We start from the raw sequence: 23,724 nt of genomic DNA on the forward strand, positions 1-23,724 counted from the left end.
CAGACTGATTAGAGCCTGGCTTCGCCTGCCTCTTTGATTTAACCCCTACTCTGAACCGGCCAAAGACAAATGATCATGTTTGCTGGGATGTTGAACTCATTGAACAAATGGGCCTTTCACAGAGCCAGCCCACTCTGTGACATTTGATCAGTGCCTTTTAAAATGTCAACAGTGATTTGCTTGCTGTGTGGTGTTGGGAACTGGGATAGCCAAGCCAGGAACAAGAGACTAATAGACTGGTGAAGTGGGATGATGGGGTAGAGAGGCTTGTTCACTTTTTTGGTAGAGGATTGAAAGATGGAGAGAGGGTGGAGAGGGGGTTGGTGGGAAAGCCATGCTTAAGGGGGAGGAGAAAAAGCTTAAAAGTGAAATGACACGGGCAGTGATATGTGGAAGAGAGAGAGGTACAGAGAGAGAGAGAGAGAGAGAGAGAGAGAGAGAGAGAGAGAGAGAAATAATAGACAGGAGTATAATGTAAGAGGAGGGGCAGAGTTTGAGAGAGTGAGTTTAAGTTGACTCGTCAGCAGAATGCAAACCTGTGTGTGTGTTTGTTTGTGTGTCTCCGATGTGATTGATGGTTTTCAGAAGAACGCTGATGGGTGATTAATCTCCGCCAGCTGTGACAGTCGCCGTGGCAACATGAGTGACCTGTAATCTGTCACCCGGCTCAAAGGGCACTTCACGCGCCTCCAGACGGGACTGCTCAGGCATCTCTCCGCTGAGTATCACTCCTCCTATCCTCAATGTATCTCTTCCTCTTTCTCGCTGATCTAAGGAGACGATACCACACAAAACTTACCCTGTCTGTCAGTTCAGTCTGATACCTAACACTTAGACATGAGAGGGCATCTTAGATGTGCTGGCGCTCTAGCGAAGGTCTCTGGCACATGACTGACAGTACAAGACCTGAGTCACTCAGAAGAGTTAATGCAGCCAGCAAATGTGAAAATCGTCAAAACTGTCACCCTCCTCCCAGTCAGCTTTCCAAAAACACCTTCACCCACTTTACACATGGTTTGCTCATTTTGATTCTAAGATACCTGTATGGTATTACCTCTCAATTGGGTAGGGTGTAATCTGTGTGATGTTTGTTAGGTATAATTATGTTCAGTATATTGGGGTGGCAGGTAGCCTAGTGGTTAGAGCATTTGGGCCAGTAACTGAAAAGTTGCTGGATCGAATCCCCAAGCTGACAAGGTAAAAATCTGTCATTCAGCCCCTGAACAAGGCAGTTAACCCACTGTTCCCTGGTAGGCTGTCATTGTAAATTAGAATCTGTTCTTAACCGACTTGCCTAGTTAAATAAAGGTTAAACATAAAATATTAGTAACAAGTCTATCAATTGATCTTTTAAATCTGTCACTACTACTATATTATAGAAGAACACTTCACCATACAGCTAAAATGGGAGGACGGGAGAGGGATTATCCTGCTAAACTGGACTACTGATGGAGGGGTTTTCAGTTCAATACTGATGGAGGAGGAGGGGGTTGTAGTTCAATACTGATGGAGGAGGAGGGGGTTGTAGTTAAATACTGATGGAGGAGGAGGGGGTTGTAGTTCAATACTGATGGAGGAGGAGGGGGTTGTAGTTCAATACTGATGGAGGAGGAGGGGGTTGTAGTTCAATACTGATGGAGGAGGAGGGGGTTGTAGTTCAATACTGATGGAGGAGGAGGGGGTTGTAGTTCAATACTGATGGAGGAGGAGGGGGTTGTAGTTCAATACTGATGGAGGAAGAGGGGGTTGTAGTTCAATACTGATGGAGGAGGAGGGGGTTGTAGTTAAATACTGATGGAGGAGGAGGGGGTTGTAGTTCAATACTGATGGAGGAGGAGGGGGTTGTAGTTCAATACTGATGGAGGAGGAGGGGGTTGTAGTTCAATACTGATGGATGAGGAGGGGGTTGTAGTTCTATACTGATGGAGGAGGAGGGGGTTGTAGTTCAATACTGATGGAGGAGGAGGGGGTTGTAGTTCAATACTGATGGAGGAGGAGGGGGTTGTAGTTCAATACTGATGGAGGAGGAGGGGGTTGTAGTTCAATACTGATGGAGGAGGAGGGGGTTGTAGTTAAATACTGATGGAGGAGGAGGGGGCTGTAGTTCAATACTGATGGAGGAGGAGGGGGTTGTAGTTCAATACTGATGGAGGAGGAGGGGGTTGTAGTTCAATACTGATGGAGGAGGAGGGGGTTGTAGTTCAATTGTTATTGTTCTGTATTTTGTTATGCTTTAGGGAGGGTAGCTAATGCTTTTGCAACAGCTAATGGGGATCCTAATGAAATATTAAAGTTCAGTATGGTCTACTGATGTTGGGGGAAGAGGTTATGGGGTTTGTAGTGTACAGTAGACCTGCATATTCCCTCACACAGTCTGGGAGAACTCTGGGGTCTGGTCGTTGATGTTGGCCATGCGGATGCGGATGGTGGCGGTGCCCGAGTGAGGCTCCTCCCCGTTATCCACAGCCATCACCACAAACTCATACAGGTGGTTGGGCCTCTCGTAGTCCAGACGGCCCGCAGGGAAGATGGTTCCGTGGGGAGAAATGCTGAAGTCTGGGCTTAGAGTGTAGTAGGTGAGCTCCGCATTCAACCCAGAGTCACAGTCACTGGCTAACACTGCGGGAGAGGTACAGAAGGGTTGTATTTATTAGGCACCAAATCGAAGAAAAGGTACTGAAAACAAGAGGGGACTAGCTGAACATTTCCAATAAGAAACACAAATTTTGGTTTCCGTTGCAATATGTTTTTCTATGGTGTGCCCAAATGAACACAACCCTGGTCTCTAAGGTCACAGTCTGGAACAGAAATCTGATTAATCTGTTGGCATGTGTCGGCAGAGCTGCACGCTAGCATCTATTTATTACTGTAACAACAGAATAAGGAATAACAGCAGAAAATGTATTTAAAATGTGATAAATAGAAACCGATAAATACATACGTTAGATGTACAGGGTGATACATTGTGACTCATTGTGAGCCTGTATAACCAATATAAATCAAAGTAAAGAGTTCACAGAATGTTCTATATTGTTCCAATCAAATCAAATTTGATCAAATCAAAACACATTTTTATTTTTCACATACTCAGAATACAACAGGTGTAGGTAGACCTTACAATGAAGTTGTCACATGTGCTCCCTCTCCGGCGTCTAGGTCACCAGGTTGCTCGTTATGGCGTACACCTGTCACCATCCTTACGCGCATCTGCGCATAATGACACTCACCTGGACTCCATCACCTCCCTGATTACCTTCGCTATATATGTCACTCCCTTTGTTTCCTTCCCCAGGCATTATTGTTTCTGTTCCAGTGTCATGTCTGTGCATTGTTCGTGTTTCTTGTTTTGTTTTATGTTGCATTTATTTATTAAAACACTCACTCCCTGAACTTGCTTCCCGAGTCCCACGTTATAGAAATGCTTACTTACAAGCCCTTAACCAACAATGCAGGTTTAAGAAAAAATAAGTGATAAGAAAGTATTTACTAATTAAACTGAAGTAAACAATAAATAAATACAAATTTAAAAAAGAAGAAAAAAAGAAGGAAAAAAAAAAAATCGGAAAAATTACTAATAATTAAAGAGCAACAATAAAATAACAGTAGCAAGGCCATATACAGGGGGTACTGGTACAGATTCAATATGCGGAGGCACCGGTTAGTCGAGGTAATATGTACATGTAGGTAAAGGTAAAGTGACTATGCATAGATAATAACCAGAGAGTAGCAGCAGCGTAAAAATAGTCTGGGTAGCCATTTGGTTAGCTGTTCAGGAGTCTTATGGCTTGGGGGTTGAAGCTGTTAAGAAGCCTTTTGGACCTAGACTTGGCGCTCCAGTACCGCTTGTCGTGCAGTAGCAGAGTGAACAGTCTATGACTTGGGTGGCTGGAGTCTTTGGCAATTTTTAGGGCCTTCCTCTGACACCGCCTGGTATAGAGGTCCTGGATGGCAGGAAGCTTGGCCCCAGTGATGTACTGGGCCGTACGCACTACCCTCTGTAGTGCCTTGCGGTCGGAGGCCGAGCAGTTGCCATACCATGCGGTGATGCAACCAGTCAGGATGCTCTCGATTGTGCAGCTGTAGAACTTTTTGAGGATCTGAGGACCCATGACAAATCTTTTCAGTCTCCTGAGGGGGAATAGGCATAGTGGTGCCCTCATCACAACTGTCTTGGTGTGTTTGGACCATGACAGTTTGTCGGTGATGTGGACACCAAGGAACTTGAAGCTCTCAACCTGCTCCACTACAGCCCCGTCGATGAGAGTGGGGGCGTGCTTGGCCCTCCTTTTCCTGTAGTCCACGATCAGCTCCTTTGTCTTGATCACGTTGAGGGAGAGGTTGTTATCCTGGCACCACACTGCCAGGTCTCCGACCTCCTCTCTATAGGCTGTCTCATCGTTGTCGGTGATCAGGCCTACCACTGTTGTGTCATCGGCAAACTTGATGGTGGTGTTGGAGTCGTGCTTGGCCATGCAGTCATGGGTGAACAGGGAGTACAGGAGGTGACTGAGCACGCACCCCTGAGGGGCCCCTCTTGTTGAGGATCAATATTGCAGATGTGATCTTACCTACCCTTACCACCTGGGAGAAGTCCGTCAGGAGGTCCAGGATCCAGTTGCAGAGGGAGGTGTTTCTCCCAGGGTCCTAAGCTTAGTGATTAGCTTTGTGGGCACTATGGTGTTGAGCTGTAGTCAATGGATAGCATTCTCACATACAATAGGTGTTCCTTTTGTCCAGGTGGGAAAGGGCAACAGAGATTGCGTCAGCTGTGGATCTGTTGGGGCGGTATGCAAATTGGAGATAATGGTGTTGATGTGAGACATAACCAGACTTTCAAAGCACTTCCTGACTACAGACGTGAGTGCTACGGGTCGGTAGTAATTTAGGCAGGATACCTTGGTGTTCTTGGGCACAGGGGCTATGGTGTTCTGCTTGAAACATGTTGGTATTACAGACTCGGTCAGGGACAAGTTGAAAATGTCAGTGAAAACACTTGCCAGTTGGTCAGCGCATGTTCGGAGTACACATCCTGGTAATCCATCTGGCCCCACGGCCTTGTGAATGTTGACCTGTTTAAAGGTCTTACTCACATCGGCTACGAAAAGCGTGATCACACAGTTGTCCAGACCAGCTGGTGCTCTCATGCACGCTTCAGTGTTGCTTGCCTCGAAGCGAGCATAGAAGTCATTTAGCTCGTCTGGTAGGCTTGTGTCACTGGGCAGCTCACGGCTGTGCTTCCCTTTGTAGTCCGTAATAGTTTGCAAATCCTGCCACATCCGACGAGTAGTACAATTCAATCTTAGTCCTGTATTGATGCTTTGCCTGTTTGATGGTTCGTCGGAAGGCATAGCGGGATTTCTTATAAGTGTCCGGGTTAGAGTCCCGCTCCTTGAAAGAAGCAGCTCTAGCCTTTTGATCAGTGTGGATGTTGCCTGTAATCCATGGCTTCTGGTTTGGGCATGTATGTACAGTCACTGTGGGGACAATGTCATCGATGCACTTACTGATGAAGCCAGTGAATGATGTGGTGTACTCCTCAATGCCATCGGAAGAATCCCGGAACATATTCCAGTCTGTGCTAGCAAAACAGTCCTGTAGTGTAGCATCCGCGTCATCTGACCACTTCCGTATTGAGTGAGTCACTGGTACTTCCTGCTTTCGTTTTTGCTTGTAAGCAGGAATCAGGAGGATAGAATTATGGTCAGATTTGCAAAATGGAGGGTGAGCTTTGTACGCGTCTCTGTGTGTGAAGTAAAGGTGGTCTAGAGTTTTTTTTCCTCTGTTGCACATGTAACATGCTGGTAGAAATTAGGTAAACAGATTTAAGTTTCCTTGCATTAAAGTCCCCGGCCACTAGGAGCGCCGCCTCTGGATGAGCATTTTCTTGTTTGCTTAAGGTCTTATACAGCTCGTTGAGTACGGTCTTAGTGCCAGCATCAGTTTGTGGTGGTAAATAGACAGCTACGAAAAATATAGATGAAAACTCTCTCTGTAAATAGTGTGGTCTACAGCTTATCATGAGATACTCTACGTCAGGCGAGCAAAAATTGGAGACTTCATAAATAGTAGATTTCGTGCACCAGCTATTACTGACAAATAGACACAGACCTCCACTGTAAATTAAACTCGTTAAAGAAAAAATCTTTGTCCAGTAAGAAGGGGGGGTAATCGCTGTTCTGATATCCAGAAGCTCTTTTCGGTCATAAGAGGCGGTGGCAGAAACATTATGTACAAAATAAGTTACAAATAACTTGAAAAAACACACACAATAGCATGATTGGTTAGGAGCCCGTAAAACGGCAGCCATCCCTTCTGGCGCCATTGTATACTTTTGAGGACCTTTTGGGGAGCAACAATTGATTCCTATTCAAAATCCTATTTTCCCTAACCTTAAACCTTAAACCTAACTCTAACCCTTACCCTAACTCCAAACTACTAACCCTAACCCTAATTGTAACCCTAACCCTAAACGAACCACTAAGCCCAAAATGTCCTTTTTCCTTTTTTATGACCGGCCAAATGTCCTCACTTGTCTGAATTCTCCTTTACTATTCTTTAACTATTCTTGTGAGGACTTCTGGTATAGTAAAACACACACACACACAGCACACAACACACACTAGGAAGACAGAGCTGCATTCTCATCTTACCTTGCAGGAGAGAGGTTGCTGTGGTGACTGTCTCAGAGACTCCATCAACACTGTAAATGGACTGGAGAAATTCTGGGACACAGTCGTTTTCATCCGTTATCACCACCTGGACCTGCTCAGGGGAAAGGAGAGAGAGAAGAGGGGGATGAGGAGGAAAAGAATATGGGGAAAGTTGGAAGGGAGGGCGACAAGAGGGAGAGGAGATGGGGAAATGAGAGAGAGACAAGAGGGGGACAGGTGACAGAGAAGAGAGGGAAATAAATGGAAAATTAGCAAGTCTTTCGCAACCCATAGTTCTACATCTAGGACACAGAAGTGGGACATTTTGTTAAGACTCTATATAATATCCTGCGGGTATAATGCTTTACAACTTGTTATAAGCGCGTATAAGCCTTTATAATGTCTTATAACAAAGCTTAAAATAGGTTATGTTTTTATGTATCAACATCTCAACTGACTCAAAATAACTGGTATTTCGTCAAGATCATTATGAGATGATAATAAGTCATTATAACGGAGTTATTGATGTTCATGACGTCTTATAATGCATTATGACTGCATCAGTAAATTTTTCTCCTCCCAGTATGACATTTCAGTAAACAATAAGTCAATTGTTACTGAAATATCATACTGGGAGGAGAAAAAGTAAATTGCACTTTAGTTTCTGAAAGTTGCCACCTCAACATTTCCTTTATCTTCCAGCTCATGAACTCTGCTTCTAAAATGGAAACCTAACTGTTCCCGACCTGTCTTTTTGGCAGAACTAGGCCATTAGCGCTGCACCCGCACTCTCTCTCTCTCTCTCTCTCTCTCTCTCTCTCTCTCTCTCTCTCTCTCTCTCTCTCTCTCTCTCTCTCTCTCTCTCTCTCTCTCTCTCTCTCTCTCTCTCTCTCTCTCTCTCTCTGTCACCGTCAGAGTGTAAAGCGTGAAGTGACAGCTGAGTAATAGCACTGAAAATAGCTGGAAAGGTTTCCTACAAGCCAACACTACGTCCAACAGACCAAGTCAGATATAAAGTTCTGTTTTCTATCTGAAATGGGTAGTGTGAAATAAATGTCTGACATGATAATTGGATGACAAAATCATTTACTAAATAATTGAGAAGGTTTAAATAAATTCTGGTAAGCAAACTGACTTCCAGCCTGAATTCTATAGGGAGATGGCTGTCTGGTTGAGTCAACTTCATGGTTGCTATAGCTTTGCTCGACACCTCGTGACAGTCTTTACTGTACATACAACACTTACACTGAGACATAGATAAGAAAGTAGTGTGACAAATTTAAGATTTAGGTGTCCAGACCATCCCTAGTTTCACAATGCCTTCCTTTCAAGTCCCGTTCTTCACTGGATCGAATGTGAGGAAGTCTGGAAATCGAGGCTAAACGCACACACACACATACACATACATCCCTTCTTTAACCCCACACACACCCCTTGCACACACACTCCATCACTAACTTCTATGGCGCTGCTGAGGCCCCCTGGACCCTCGCTGGCCCTGACCATGAGGAGGTATCGTCTCTGGTCATTCTCATAGTCTAGCGTGCGGGTCAGGCTGATCTCCCCCGTCTCCTGCTGCATGCTGAACAAGCTGCTGGGGTTGATCAGCAGGCTGTAGCTGATTGGCTGCTTCTGGAAGGAGATGGCCAACACCACCAGGAAGCTTAGAGGAGACAGAAATATGTCATTAACAGTATACTAATAGTATAGTGCTACAGTTCTGGACCAAAATAAGTGAAGTTGTGCCAGTTGTGGGACCAAGGATGTTCCCAATGTTGCTGTTTTCTCTGATGTCGCAATGTGTGATATTCTAATTAAATCCCTAATCCCCATACAGAGTTGAATTGCAATGTGTGTGCGTGTGTGCGTGTGTGCGTGTGTGTGCATGTGTGTGGTGTGTGTGTGTGTGTGTGCGTGTGTGTGTGTGTGTGTGTGTGTGTGTGTGTGTGTGTGTGTGTGTGTGTGTGTGTGTGTGCGTGCGTGCGTGCGTGCGTGCGTGCGTGCGTGCGTGCGTGCGTGCGTGCGTGCGTGTGTGTGTGTGTGCATGCGCGTGTGTGCACCTGCGTTAACATGTTGAGTGTGTATGCATCTAGCCTGGCCTCAGATCTGTTTGTGCTCTTGCCAACTCCATTGCTGTCATTGTCAAGCCATGTTTGTGTGAAAGCACAAACAGACTGGCACTCAGGCTAGTGTATATCTATGTCATATGTGTATAAACCTATACACTCCCAGTACTCACGGCTGTCCCTCTGGGGTGTTCTCTGGTATGGAGATACCGTAGGACGTGTTGGTGAACTGTGGTGCTCTGGGTCCTGCTATGACCGACACCATGGCCGGAGCACTGCGGCTTCCCAGCCTGTCAAAGGCCACCACACTCAGCAGATACTCCCTGTCTCTCTGCAGGGGGAGACCCGTGGTCAGGACGTGACCACTCTTCTTGTCCACTGCAAAGCAGCCATCACCACCTGTTAGGTACATCAATCAGGCAATATATATATTAATTAATCAATCAATCAGATTTATTTGTAAAGTCCTTGTGTGTTGTGGCATTGATGTGAAAGGCATATTTGACCTGACTTGACCTGATTTGACTTGACTAGATGAATAGACTGAGGGTAATATTTCTATATTAATGTATTCATATACAGTAGCAACATCCTAATCCTAGTCTTGCTGTAAATCCATGCACGTATAGTACATTGGAGTAACATACAGTAAGGCTAGCAACAATCACACTGTATAGAACGAGGTCAAATGTAAGCCAGTAGACCTTGCTGCTGCGCAAGAGCAGGGCTGTCATCCTCTTTAGATGAAGAATTAAACCTACGGAATGTTTGGAGGATTAAGTCATATAAATCATTGTTAAATCTGATTTAAAAATTCTAAGCGGGTGGTTGCTGGTTTCCATTTAGATTGTACCACTTGGGGCTCATCTGATGTCAGCGCTTAGTTACAATTCATCTACAACATCTGTTTGAGTAGAATGAGGAAAGAGAAGGGGGTCAATCCACTCAAAAAGTGGTACTGGTGGGTTTGACTGGTCATTTGGCGAGGGTTTTATCTGCATCAGTAGTAGTGCACTGAGTTAATGCAGGTCAGAGAAGAGTGGCAGACGGAAAAACCCACCCCCCACTCCAGAACCCCCTCCGCAGCCCGCAGGGGCTCCACAGATGCAGATCTCTTGACTGGCCCCAGTGGTGTAGTGCTATTTTATTAGGCACCAGAGCACATGTTATTTTTTTATTAGTCTACTGTATGATATAATTTTAGAATATACATATACTACAATGCATAATGCAAATGTAATGACTGCCTATACACATAGTGGCTCAAATAACATGTTATATAAGGCCTTATTATAAATTAGGCTTTCATCACTGTCAATCATGAAAGAAAAATGTTCACGTTTTACGGGTGAAACATCCATGAGCCATCTGCATGCCAACCATTTGATCCCAATCACTTTCATGGGATTATGCATTTTGATTTTATTCTTCTTGAATGATGTAAGTTGCATATTTTGTTTCAATCAAAGCATATTTAGCCTAGTTGCGTGGCTGTTGAGTTCTGGCCTCATGAGGAAAAGAATGTAACAAATAGCCTAATTACGTGGTGTTTTGTTCTAACAGTAGAGCCTATCGTTATACTATGCTATTATATTCGGTTTGTTATGTACAATACTAATGCATCATTAAGTGATCTTGTGAGACATATTGATTCAACTTTAATCTAAATTTAACCGGCTGCACTATACCCCTGGGCTTGGCCCACCGTGTGTGTGTCTATGTGTGCTTTCCGTACCATCGGCCAGAAAGTACTCCACCTCGCCATTGCTGCCCTCATCCCCGTCGCGGGCATGGAGCAGGTAAACCAGCACCCCATGGGGGGCCTCGGAGGACACCACAGCCAGGTAGGGGTATGGCTCCATAGCCCACTCGGGGACATTGTCGTTGACATCTGTCACCATCAGCTTCACCTTGGTCAGGTACCAGTCAGGCCCTTGAGGACAGGAAAGGCGAGAGATATTGAGTCAACTGAAGAGACTAGACCATAGAAATAGAATCCTGTACTTCCTGCTTTACTGCTTTTTTATGGGTACACTCAATACCCAAGCTCAATACCCAAGCCATCAAAGAAAATTGATGGGGATTTCCATTCTAATCATTCTGGTTCTATGAGCTACACACAGTAAACTGCTCATCAAAATGAGTGCAGTCTAGGGCTACATAACAACAGTATCCCGATATAGTTCTCTGATTGATTCTTGCTCTACGTGACTAAATGCCTTTCTGGGAGTGCAGGATGGATGTCACAATGTCACAAGGGTGAGGAGATGGTTCTCCACTTCAGGACAGCTGCCAGCCCAGCAGACTTCTTGAAACCCTGCCTCCCCTGGGAGATTGGCCCAGCCACGAGCTGATCTGCCCTGACCCAGCAAAGCCTATGTGATCCCCCAGGAGCTTGGCGATAATGCCTTACGACCACAGACTCTTTGTCACCTGTACACTGCTACTGCCATGCTCCTTCCACGCTGGAATGAATAAGAAGAGAGAGAGAGAGAGAGAGAGAGAGAGAGAGAGAGAGAGAGAGAGAGAGAGAGAGAGAGAGAGAGAGAGAGAGAGAGAGAGAGAGAGAGAGAGAGAGAGAGAGAGAGAGAGAGAGAGAATGCAAGGTCTGAGATGTGGATATGGTCCACAGAGCTCAGTTGACTTCTGAAGTGAGCTGAAAAGGGCTGAAGAGGATACTGTATTGTTCAGAGCTGCAACTGAAGGACTAGACAGAAAAGCACATTCAAACAATGGGTATGCTAAATATATAATCAAGAATGTTATGGCACTGTCAGGAAATTAAACAGTTTGAATGCTAAGCACGTTTTACAGATATTGAGAGATTAAGACTAGGACATAAACATATTGACTCATCAATTGGCATCAATTAAATCCACCTCTATGGGACGATCACACTCTCCTCAGTTGTTCTTTGTTTCACCTTAGCAAGGTTAGGTAGCTAGATTCCCACGCACGTTATCCCGGGGTCAAAGGTAACAGAGGATTTGTCTTAAACCTTCTCTGTCTGACTACAGGCTATAAACGTGTCTCCTGATCTTCAACCATCTAAACAACTGTTGCAGGAAGTAGCTACTGACTTTCACCTTTACTGTTTTCCATGACAGCTGTTCTTTACCAAGGAGAAAGAGCTGTATGTCTGCTCTGACCCGACTCTGACCCTCCGTCACTCATAGTCTATTACCTGGTCTATGATGTGCTGCACTGTAGTATACTGTATACTTTATGAGTTTGTATGATCTGTCATTTAATTTATGTTCTCATTAGAATATGTCAAAATAGTGACATTTAACCATTGTAGTTATACTTCTCCTAAACTAGTTATGTCACTATAATGACATATCAACTTGTCTTTTTTAATGTGTTATCAATTTATGCGAGCTTACATGAATGGTTTGCATCTTTCGTAGCAAACCATTCATGTAAGCTTGCGAGATCAAGCTGGCTCACGAGGCTACAATTTATATTCTATGATGTCAAATTCCAGTGCACCAAAAATAACCAATATTTCTCATAGTGTAATAGACGTTGCCATATGAGGGTCAATAACATTTTCTCTGATGGGTTGCACACACCAAATACATGCTGAAAATGTTTTCCCATTTCTTTACAGGGCTATACCTATAAGTTTAGCTGGCTCGTGTTTTGTGAAATGCAGAATACTCTGCACCCCGAGTAGCTAGCTGAGGCGTGTTCTCCACTGAAACACAATAGCTCCATTTTGTTGCTTCCAGCCTACAAACAGAAACTAAAACAAGAAGTTCCCGCGCTCAGGTCTGTTCAACGCTGGTCCGACCAATCTGATTCCACGCTTCAAGACTGCTTTGATCACGTGGATTGGGATATGTTCCGCATTGCGTCCAACAACAACATTGACGAATACGCTGATTCGGTGAGCGAGTTCATTAGAAAGTGCATCGGCGACATAATACCCACAGCAACGATTAAAACATTCCCAAACCAGAAACCGTGGATTGATGGCAGCATTCGCGCGAAACTGAAAGCGCGAACCACTGCTTTTAACCAGGGCAAGGTGACCGGAAACATGACCGAATACAAACAGTGTAGCTATTCCCTCCGCAAGGCAATCAAACAAGCTAAGTGCCAGTATAGAGACAAAGTAGAGTCGCAATTCAACAGCTCAGACACGAGGTATGTGGCAGGGTCTACAGTCAATCACGGATTACAAAAAGAAAACCAGCCCCGTCGCGGACCAGGATGTCTTGCTCCCAGACAGACTAAATAACTTTTTTGCTCGCTTTGAGGACAATACAGTGCCACTGACACGGCCCTCTACCAAAACCTGCGGGCTCTCCTTCACTGCAGCCGAGGTGAGTAAAACATTTAAACGTGTTAACCCTCGCAAGGCTGCAGGCCCAGACGGCATTCCCAGCCGCGTCCTCAGAACATGCGCAGACCAGCTGGCTGGTGTGTTTACGGACATATTCAATCAATCCTTATCCCAGTCTGCTGTTCCCACATGCTTCAAGAGGGCCACCATTGTTCTTGTTCCCAAGAAAGCTAAGGTAACTGAGCTAAACGACTACCGCCCCGTAGCACTCACTCCCGTCATCATGAAGTGCTTTGAGAGACTAGTCAAGGACCATATCACCTCCACCCTACCTGACACCCTAGACCCACTCCAATTTGCTTACCGACCCAATAGGTCCGCAGACGACGCAACCACACTGCACACTGCCCTAACCCTTCTGGACAAGAGGAATACCTATGTGAGAATGCTGTTCATCGACTACAGCTCAGCATTTAACACCATAGTACCCTACAAACTCATCATCAAGCTCGAGACCCTGGGTCTCGACCCCGCCCTGTGCAACTGGGTCCTGGACTTCCTGACGGGCTGCCCCCAGGTGGTGAGGGTAGGTAACAACATCTCCACCCCGCTGATCCTCAACACTGGGGCCCCACAAGGGTGCGTTCTGAGCCCTCTCCTGTACTCCCTGTTCACCCACGACTGCGTGGCCATGCACGCCTCCAACTCAATCATCAAGTTTGCGGACGACACTACAGTGGTAGACTTGATTACCAACAACGACGAGACGGCCTACAGGGAGGAGGTGAGGGCCCTCGGAGTGTGGTGTCAGGAAAATAACCTCACACTCAACGTCAAGAAAACAAAGGAGATGATCGTAGACTTCAGGAAACAGCAGAGGGAGCACCCCCCTATCCACATCGACGGGACAGTAGTGGAGAGGGTAGTACGTTTTAAGTTCCTCGGCGTACACATCACGCACAAACTGAATTGGTCCACCCACACAGACAGCGAGGTGAAGAAGGCGCAGCAGCGCCTCTTCAACCTCAGGAGGCTGAAGAAATTCGGCTTGTCACCAAAAGCACTCACAAACTTCTACAGATGCACAATCGAGAGCATCCTGTCGGGCTGTATCACCGCCTGGTACGGCAACTGCTCCGCCCACAACCGTAAGGCTCTCCAGAGGGTAGTGAGGTCTGCACAACGCATCACCGGGGGCAAACTACCTGCCCTCCAGGACACCTACACCACCCGATGTCACAGGAAGGCCATAAAGATCATCAAGGACAACAAACACCCGAGCCACTGCCTGTTCACCCCGCTATCATCCAGAAGGCGAGGTCAGTACAGGTGCATCAAAGCAGGGACCGAGAGACTGAAAAACAGCTTCTATCTCAAGGCCATCAGACTGTTAAACAGCCACCACTAACATTTAGTGGCTGCTGCCAACATACTGACTCAACTCCAGCCACTTTAATAATGGGAATTGATGGAAATTTATGTAAACATGTATTACTAGCCACTTTAAACAATGCCACTTAATATAATGTTTACATACCCTACATTACTCATCTCATATGTATATGTATATACTGTACTCTATATCATCTACTGCATCTTGCCATCTTTATGTAATACATGTATCACTAGCCACTTTAAACTATGCCACTTTATGTTTATATACCCTACATTACTCATCTCATATGTATATACTGTATTCTATACCATCTACTGCATCTTGCCTATGCTGTTCTGTACCATCACTCATTCATATATCTTTATGTACATATTCTTTATCCCTTTACACTTGTGTGTATAAGGTAGTAGTTGTGGAATTGTTAGGTTAGATTACTCGTTGGTTATTACTGCATTGTCGGAACTAGAAGCACAAGCATTTCGCTACACTTGCATTAACATCTGCTAACCATGTGTATGTGACAAATACAATTTGATTTGATTTGATTTGAATTTGATTTGAAGTGTGTTACAGCTCTTAAAATGATTGTTAGAGCACTACAAAAATCTGGATAAAAAAGGGGCTTAGTTGGTGGGCGTGGCGGGGGGTGGAAGGGGGCGTGGCAAGTCAAATCAAATTTTATTTGTCACATGTGCCAATACGACTGGTGTAGACTTTACTGTGAAATGCTTGCTCACGCGCCCTTCCCAACGATGCAGAGTTTAAACAATGCTGGCTCCCGAGTGGCGCAGAGGCGTCACTACAGTTCCTGGTTCGAATCCAGGCTGTATCACATCCGGCCGTGAGTCCCATAGGGCGGCGCACAATTGGCCCAGCATCGTCCAGGTTTGGCCGGGGTAGGCCGTTAGTGTAAATAAGAATTTGTTCTTAACTGACTTGCCTAGTTAAATGAAGGTAAAATAAAAATATGGCGCGGACGGCTCATGTCTTGCCAGTGTAAAGAAATGTTAGCATTTTTAATCAAATTTCCTGCAATTGTAAAAATTTCTCCATGAAGCTGAGAGACATTTTAGGAGTTTTAAAGCTAATTTACTACAATTCTACAAATTTTGCCATGCAGCTGAGAGAAAATGTTGCCGTTTTAAAGAACATTTCCTGCGATTCTACAGTACATCCTCTGCCATGGAGCTGAGAGGTGTCACGCCCTGGCCTTAGTATTCGTTGTTTTCTTTATTATTTTAGTTAGGTCAGGGTGTGACATGGGGAATGTTTGTGTTTTGTTGGTTTTTGGGTGTTTCTATGGTAAAGGGGTTGTTGGGTGTAGTATATGGGTTTGTGTTGAGTACATGTGTCTAGCGTTGTCTATGTATGTTTAGTTGTCTAGGAGAGTCTATGGTTACCTGAATGAGTTCCCAATTAGAGACAGCTGATTTCGGTTGTCTCTGATTGGGAGCCTTATTTAGGGTAGCCATAGGCTTTCATGTGTTGTGGGTAATTGTCTATGTTAAACGTTTGTAGCCTGTGTGTGCACATCGTTTATTTAGCTTCACGATCGTTTATTGTTTTGATTAGTTCGTAAGTGTGTTTGTTTCGTTTTGCCTTCTTCATCAAATAAAGGAGATGGCTTATTTTCCTACTGCTGCGTTTTGGTCCGTCAATCCTACACCCGTTCGTGACAGAATTACCCACCAATGCAGGACCAAGCGGCATGTAAAGCGGCAACAGGACCCACCTACACAGGATTTCTGGAGATGGGAGGACGAACTGGATGGTAAGGGGCCGTGGGCACAACCGGGAGAATATCGCCTTCCTCGTGAAGAGCTGGAGGCAGCTAAAGCCGAGAGGAGGCGATATGAGGAGGCAGCACGGAGACAAGGCTGGAAGCCCGTGAGTACAACCCAAAAATTTCTTGGGGGGGGCCTTAAAGGGAGTGTGGCGAAGTCAGGTAGGAAACCTGCGCCTACTCCCTGTACTTACCGTGGAGAGCGAGAGTACGGGCAGACACCGTGTTACGCAGTAGAGCGCACGGTGTCTCCTGTACACGTGCATAGCCCGGTTCGGTACATTTCAGCTCCACGTATCGGCCGGGCTAGACTGAGCGTTGAGCCGTATGTCATGAAGCCGGCCCAACGCATCTGGTCACCAGTGCGTCTCCTCGGGCCGGCGTACATGGCACCAGCCTTACGCATGGTGTCCCCGGTTCGCCTACATAGGCCGGTGCGGGTTATTCCACCTCCCCGCACTGGTCAGGCGACGGGGAGCATACAACCAGGTAAGGTTGGGCAGGCTCGGCGCTCAAGGGAGCCAGTACGCCTGCACGGTCCGGTATTTCCGGCGCCACCTCCCCGCCCCAACTCAGTACCACCAGTGCCTCCTCCACGCACTAGCTATATGGTGCGTGTCTCCAGCCCTTTACCACCAGTGCCTAAACCACGCACCAAGCCTCCTGTGTGTCCCCAGAGTCCTGTGCGTCCTGTTGCTGCTCCCTGGACTAGCCCTGAGATGCGTGTCCCCAGCCCGGTGCCACCAGTCCCGGCACCACGCACCAGGCCTACAGTGCGCCTCAGCCGGCAGGAGTCTGCCGTCTGCACAGCGATGCCTGAACTGCCCGTCTGCCAAGCGCCATCTGAGCCATCCGTCTCCCCAGCGCCATCTGAGCCATCCGTCTCCCCAGCGCCATCTGAGCCATCCGTCTCCCCAGCGCCATCTGAGCCATCCGTCTCCCCAGCGCCGTCTGAGCCATCCGTCTGCCATGAGCCTGCAAAGCCGCCCGTCTGCCATGAGCCTGCAAAGCCGCCCGTCTGCCATGAGCCTACAGAGCCGTCCGCCAGACAGGAGCCGCTAGAGTCGCCCGCCAGACAGGAGCCGCTAGAGCCGCCCGCCAGACAGGATCTGCCAGAGCCGCCCGCCAGACAGGATCTGCCAGAGCCGCCAACCAGACAGGATCTGCCAGAGCCGCCAACCAGACAGGATCTGCCAGAGCCGCCAACCAGACAGGATCTGCCAGAGCCGCCAACCAGACAGGATCTGCCAGAGCCGCCAACCAGACAGGATCTGCCAGAGCCGTCAGCTAGCCATGAGCAGCCAGATCCGTCAGCCAGCCATGAGCAGCCAGATCCGTCAGCCAGCCATGAGCAGCCAGATCCGTCAGTTAGCCATGAGCAGCCAGATCCGTCAGCTAGCCATGAGCAGCCAGATCCGTCAGCTAGCCATGAGCAGCCAGATCCGTCAGCTAGCCATGAGCAGCCAGATCCGTCAGCTAGCCATGAGCAGCCAGATCCGTCAGCTAGCCATGAGCAGCCAGATCCGTCAGCCAGCCATGAGCAGCCAGATCCGTCAGCCAGCCATGAGCAGCCAGATCCGTCAGCCAGCCATGAGCAGCCAGATCCGTCAGCCAGCCATGAGCAGCCAGATCCGTCAGCCAGCCATGAGCAGCCAGATCCGTCAGCTAGCCATGAGCAGCCAGATCCGTCAGCTAGCCATGAGCAGCCAGATCCGTCAGCTAGCCATGAGCAGCCAGATCCGTCAGCCAGCCATGGGCCGTCCCTCAGTCCGGAGCTGCAGTCCCTCAGTCCGGAGCTGCAGTCCCTCAGCCTGGTGCTGCCCCTTATCCTGGTGCTGTCCCTTACCCTGGTACTGCCCCTTAGTTCGGAGCTGCCCCTGACCCTGGTACTGCCCCTTACCCTGGTACTGCCCCTTAGTCCGGAGCTGCCCCTTAGTCCGGAACTGCCCCTTAATGCAGTGTGGTTAATGTGGAGGGGGGTCTTTTGGAGGAAGCTAAGGAGGCGGTTAGGGACTGTGGTGACGTGGGGACCACGACCAGAGCCGGAGCCGCCACCGTGGATGGAAGCCCACCCAGACCCTCCCCTAGACTGGTTAATGGTGCGCCCGGAGTTCGCACCTTAAGGGGGGGGTTATGTCACGCCCTGGCCTTAGTATTCGTTGTTTTCTTTATTATTTTAGTTAGGTCAGGGTGTGACATGGGGAATGTTTGTGTTTTGTTGGTTTTTGGGTGTTTCTATGGTAAAGGGGTTGTTGGGTGTAGTATATGGGTTTGTGTTGAGTACATGTGTCTAGCGTTGTCTATGTATGTTTAGTTGTCTAGGAGAGTCTATGGTTACCTGAATGAGTTCCCAATTAGAGACAGCTGATTTCGGTTGTCTCTGATTGGGAGCCTTATTTAGGGTAGCCATAGGCTTTCATGTGTTGTGGGTAATTGTCTATGTTAAACGTTTGTAGCCTGTGTGTGCACATCGTTTATTTAGCTTCACGATCGTTTATTGTTTTGATTAGTTCGTAAGTGTGTTTGTTTCGTTTTGCCTTCTTCATCAAATAAAGGAGATGGCTTATTTTCCTACTGCTGCGTTTTGGTCCGTCAATCCTACACCCGTTCGTGACGAGGACATTTTGCAATTTTATAGCTAATTTCTTGCAATTCTATGCATTTTGCTATAGCTAATGCTATGTTCTATCTACACTGCCAAATTCATTGTTTTGGGAAATTTCAATTCTTCCGGACTCTCTAGCTTTTATTTTGGTGATGGCTAGTATTATATTATTTTTATAATATTATAAAAAAATATATAGAGGTCCATTATCTTTTCTACGTTCTTTTATTTTCACTGTTTGGACTTAGGCGACCCAGAAAAACACTCAGACGGCCCACCCAAGGATTTCAATGGTAGAAAAATCCCTGTTAGAGGGATAATAACTAAAAGGCAGAGGCTAGAGGAGATAATTAATCTAGTTTTGCTACCGGTGCTTTGAAGTCTGTTTGTGGAGAAAAGTTATTGCGGATCAGGCGATAGCTCATTTGGATAAATAGAACAGTGTCATGGGGGCAGAGAAACTCATCAATGTTCAGATAGTATCTGTGGAAATGTCGACAGAGGCAGTTTACGCCAGCTAAAGAGCTGTAAAAAAAGAAATCCAGAATCCATTTATGCTGAGCAATGATCACAGATATGTATTTTTTTCAGATCTGGAAGGTCTAAGAGGCACTCTATCAAGGACAAATCACTTTACATTTGGTTAAATATTGTTATGTTGTGACAAGCGGGGGGAGAAAGTGCAGTGCTTTTGCAAGTTTCTGCCTTCCCCAGCCATGTCTCTTATAGCTAATGGTGGTGATGAATTTACAAGGCTGGCTTAATAAGCTTGTTATGGAGCGTCTAATCAGAGCCAAGCCACATAATTACAGACCATCCAGACTAGAATGATAATGAAGAGTGTGTCAAAGCCGACGTGTGTGTGTGTGTGTGTGTGTGTGCGTGTGTGCGTGTGTGTGTGCGTGAGGCTCCTATGATCTATGGAGCCACAAAAAGAGCAGTGATAAAAACACTCAGGCTGAAACTCGCCTCACAGCATCTCACCTGACTGAGACCAAGTGCTATAATCAAATGAATGTAAGACGAATCAGATTTAAGTCTCCTCTGAATTTACAAAGCCCATACAAAGTATTAACTGTAGGTCAATTGGATGAATAAGGTCTATTGTTCAGTATCTAACGAAAAATAGCATCTGCTAAATGGCTGTAATGAAATGTAATGTGATAAATTGGATAGCAGGTATAGCACATTGGGAGTGTCACAGTGTGCTGTTCCCTCCACTGTCTCCCTGCAGGGATGTTGTGTTGTTGCTGCCTGCTGGTAATCCTCTCCTTGGGCAGTAGCTATATAAAGCTGCTAAGTGGCTTGCTGGTATAAAAAAGTTTTCTCAAGTGCTCTTCTCATAGACTGCCCACGGTACAAGGAGGGATATGTGCGTGTGCGTGTGCGTGTGCGTGTGCGTGTGCGTGTGCGTGTGCGTGTGTGTGTGTGTGTGTGTGTGTTCATATGTGGAGTGCAAAGCACGGCAGAGAAGCCTAAGAGAACAGAGTAGTATAAGAGGACAGTACAAAGGAAACTGAACAGCCTGAGTAGTCTATGACACTACCCGAACAGCTAAACAAAACACTACATGACAAAGCCTTCACACACAAGTGAACATGATCTGTGTATAGTACACAATACAGGACAGCACACGAAAACAGCACAGGAGAGAATTGTATTGAGATATACCATCTAATTACTGTAATTTCAAAGGCTTCACATAATATGGACCCCACGCTGATTTGCCTACTGCTTCTTCTTCGAACCCGTTGCAGGAAAATGAAACATGCAACAAATATATCAATTGGGGACCAAATTAATAGAAATTGCATCTGCAAACATAAATACCCGATGGTGCATCAGAGACCTTTTAGGCGTGCTTTTTAGCAGTCCGTGGGTATAAAGTGAATTTCAGCACAGCAGGGAAGAATTAAGACATATTAACCAAACATTTGCCGTGTTAAAGGTGCCCTATTGTAAATCCCCCCACTGTGAGCCTAAAGCACTGTGAGTCTGGACCAGTCAGCATAGGATCAACACACTGAAAGCTCAGAGGACTGAAATCTATTAAGATCCGTCCTCTGCACTCTGTACTGTAGTGGCTCAAGGCTTCCGAGGTTCGGACACACACAGAGCTCCACAGAGCTCCACAGACACAGGCACACTCACTAACTGTAATCGTGTGCACACATGCACACACACAAACTAACACACCATTTAAATGCAATGCATTGCTGACTAGGTGGCACAGAAGTTAATCTAAATGGCTTCACACATATGGAATATATATCTACAATATCCTCTATAACAGAATCTAATGTAAAGTCAAATATTCTTAAGCCTTATCCTGCTTTCCTTGTGGTGCTCTCCTTATTGTCTTCTGTTGTGTGTTGCGAGGAGAAAGGACACTAGCAGTAAGGAGACAGTTGTACACTTCAGGCTCTCTCGTCCCTCCAGCTGTTATCACCACACTGGGCCTGAAGTGGATTGGGAACAGTGGGGAGTTCATAGAAACACTATACAACTCTAAGAAAAGACTATGTAAAAGCCACTTCACAACAGAGAGCCAGAAGAGGGTTGTGGCTATAAGGAGAGTCATCTCTCTCTCTCTCTCTCTCTCTCTCTCTCTCTCTCTCTCTCTCTCTCTCTCTCTCGCTCGCTCGCTCGCTCTCTCTCTCTCTCTCTCTCTCTCTCTCTCTCTCTCTCTCTCTCTCTCTCTCTCTCTCTCTCTCTCTCTCTCTCTCTCTCTCTCTCTCTCTCTCTCTCTCTCTCTCTCTCTCTCTCTCTCTCTCTCTCTCTCTCTCTCTCTCTCTCTCTCTCTCTCTCTCTCTCTCTCTCTCTCTCTCTCTCTCTCTCTCTCTCTCTCTCTCTCTCTCTCTCTCTCTCTCTCTCATGGTTACCCTCTCTCTCTACTTCCGTTATTGTTCCAGTCTTCCAGGAAAAGTGTGGACATTCCCAGGTCGGGAGCATCCCCCTCTGTCCCTTGCTCTGTCCCTTGCTCTGTGCCTCGCCCCATCCTCTCTCTCTCTCCCTCTCTCGCTCTCTCTCTCACTCTCTCTTCATATTTCCAGATATCTATCCCCCTCTGTAACCAGAACCGGGGGTGTTGTTCATAAAGCAGAATTATTTTGGCCATTCATCTCTAACTGTGGCTATCTGTTTATGTTAGAGGCTTCAGAAAGCTCACGCTCTATGCTGTGCTGCTGTGGTGGAGGGAGGGGTCATGTTTGTGTTATGATGGTGATGGAAGCTATAGGAGCGTAATGATAAGTATGGGGCCCATTTGGAGGATCCACTCTCAGTGGTGTTCTCAGGCCTAGAATGGGATCGTAATGGAGAATAATGGGGCTGCTCTAAAAGCGGACGTGGCCTCTCTGGAACTCTCTCACCACCCGACCGACTCCAACACTAAGTCACTTAGAGGCCTCTACCAAATCGACAAAACACAACACAACGGGTTTTAGCTTGCCTGCTGCCTCTACCAAACCAAGACAACCGGCGTTAGCTAGCATACTTCCTCTACCTAACGAACATAATGGGTCATTAGATAGCATGCTGCCCCTACCAAACCAAGACAACAGGTGTTAGCTAGTATGCTGCCTCTACCAAACCAAGAAAACAGGTGTTAGCTAGCATGCTGCCTCTACCAAACCAAGACAATAGGTGTTAGCTAGCATACTGCCTCTACCAAACCAAGACAACAGGTGTTAGCTAGCATACTGCATTTACCAAACCAAGACAACAGGTGTTAGCTAGCATGCTACCTCTACTAAATCAAGAAAACAGGTGTTAGCTAGCATACTGCCTCTACCAAACCTAGACAACAGGTGTTAGCTAGCATACTGCCTCTACCAAACCAAGACAACAGGTGTTAGCTAGCATGCTGCCTCTACCAAACCAAGACAACAGGTGTTAGCTAGCATACTGCCTCTACCAAACCTAGACAACATGTGTTAGCTAGCATACTGCCTCTACCAAACCTAGACAACAGGTGTTAGCTAGCATACTGCCTCTACCAAACCAAGACAACAGGTGTTAGCTAGCATACTGCCTCTACCTAACGAGCATAATGGGTCGTTAGATAGCATGCTGCCTCTACCAAACCAAGACAACAGGTGTTAGCCAGCATGCTGCCTCTACCAAACCAAGACAACTGGTGTTAAGCTAGCATACTGCCTCTACCAAACCAAGACAACAGCTGTTAGATAGCATACTGCCTCTACCAAACCAAGACAACAGGTGTTAGCTAGCAAACTGCCTCTACCAAACCAAGACAACAGGTGTTAGCTAGCATACCGCCTCTACCAAACCAAGACAACAGGTGTTAGATAGCATACTTCCTCTAACAAACCAAGACAACATGTGTTAGCTAGCATGCTGCCTCTACCAAACCAAGACAACAAATGTTAGTTTGCATACTGCCTCTACCAAACCAAGACAACAGGTGTTAGCTAGCATACTGCCTCTACCAAACCAAGACAACAGGTGTTAGCTAGCATGCTACCTCTACCAAACCAAGACAACAGGTGTTAGCTAGCATACTGCCTCTACCAAACCAAGACAACCGGCGTTAGCTAGCATACTGCCTCTACCAAACCAAGACAACAGGTGTTAGATAGCATACTGCCTCTACCAAACCAAGACAACAGGTGTTAACTAGCATGCTGCTTCTACCAAACCAAGACAACAGGTGTCAGGAAAATAACCTCACACTCAGCGTCAACAAAACAAAGGAGATGATCGTAGACTTCAGGAAACAGCAGAGGGAGCACCCCCCTATCCACATCGACGGGACAGTAGTGGAGAGGGTAGTAAGTTTTAAGTTCCTCGGCGTACACATCACGCACAAACTGAATTGGTCCACCCACACAGACAGCGAGGTGAAGAAGGCGCAGCAGCGCCTCTTCAACCTCAGGAGGCTGAAGAAATTCGGCTTGTCACCAAAAGCACT

At 46.6% G+C, this 23,724-nt stretch overlaps 1 protein-coding gene across 1 annotated transcript in view; it reads right to left on the reverse strand.

Moving 5' to 3' along the window:
- The window catches only part of LOC139584495 (neural-cadherin-like), a 120,675-nt gene that overhangs the window by 88,355 nt on the left and 8,596 nt on the right, over positions 1-23,724 (reverse strand). The window contains exons 2-6 of the mRNA XM_071416435.1: positions 10,452-10,649; positions 8,890-9,115; positions 8,109-8,313; positions 6,651-6,762; positions 2,370-2,619 (exon numbers count right to left, since the gene is read on the reverse strand). Of these exons, the coding sequence (XP_071272536.1) occupies positions 2,370-2,619; positions 6,651-6,762; positions 8,109-8,313; positions 8,890-9,115; positions 10,452-10,649 (991 nt within the window). The remainder of the gene's footprint in view (positions 1-2,369; positions 2,620-6,650; positions 6,763-8,108; positions 8,314-8,889; positions 9,116-10,451; positions 10,650-23,724) is intronic.

Source organism: Salvelinus alpinus, chromosome 9 (genome assembly GCF_045679555.1).
Source record: "Salvelinus alpinus chromosome 9, SLU_Salpinus.1, whole genome shotgun sequence".
In the NCBI taxonomy this organism is placed as follows: Eukaryota; Metazoa; Chordata; class Actinopteri; order Salmoniformes; family Salmonidae; genus Salvelinus; species Salvelinus alpinus.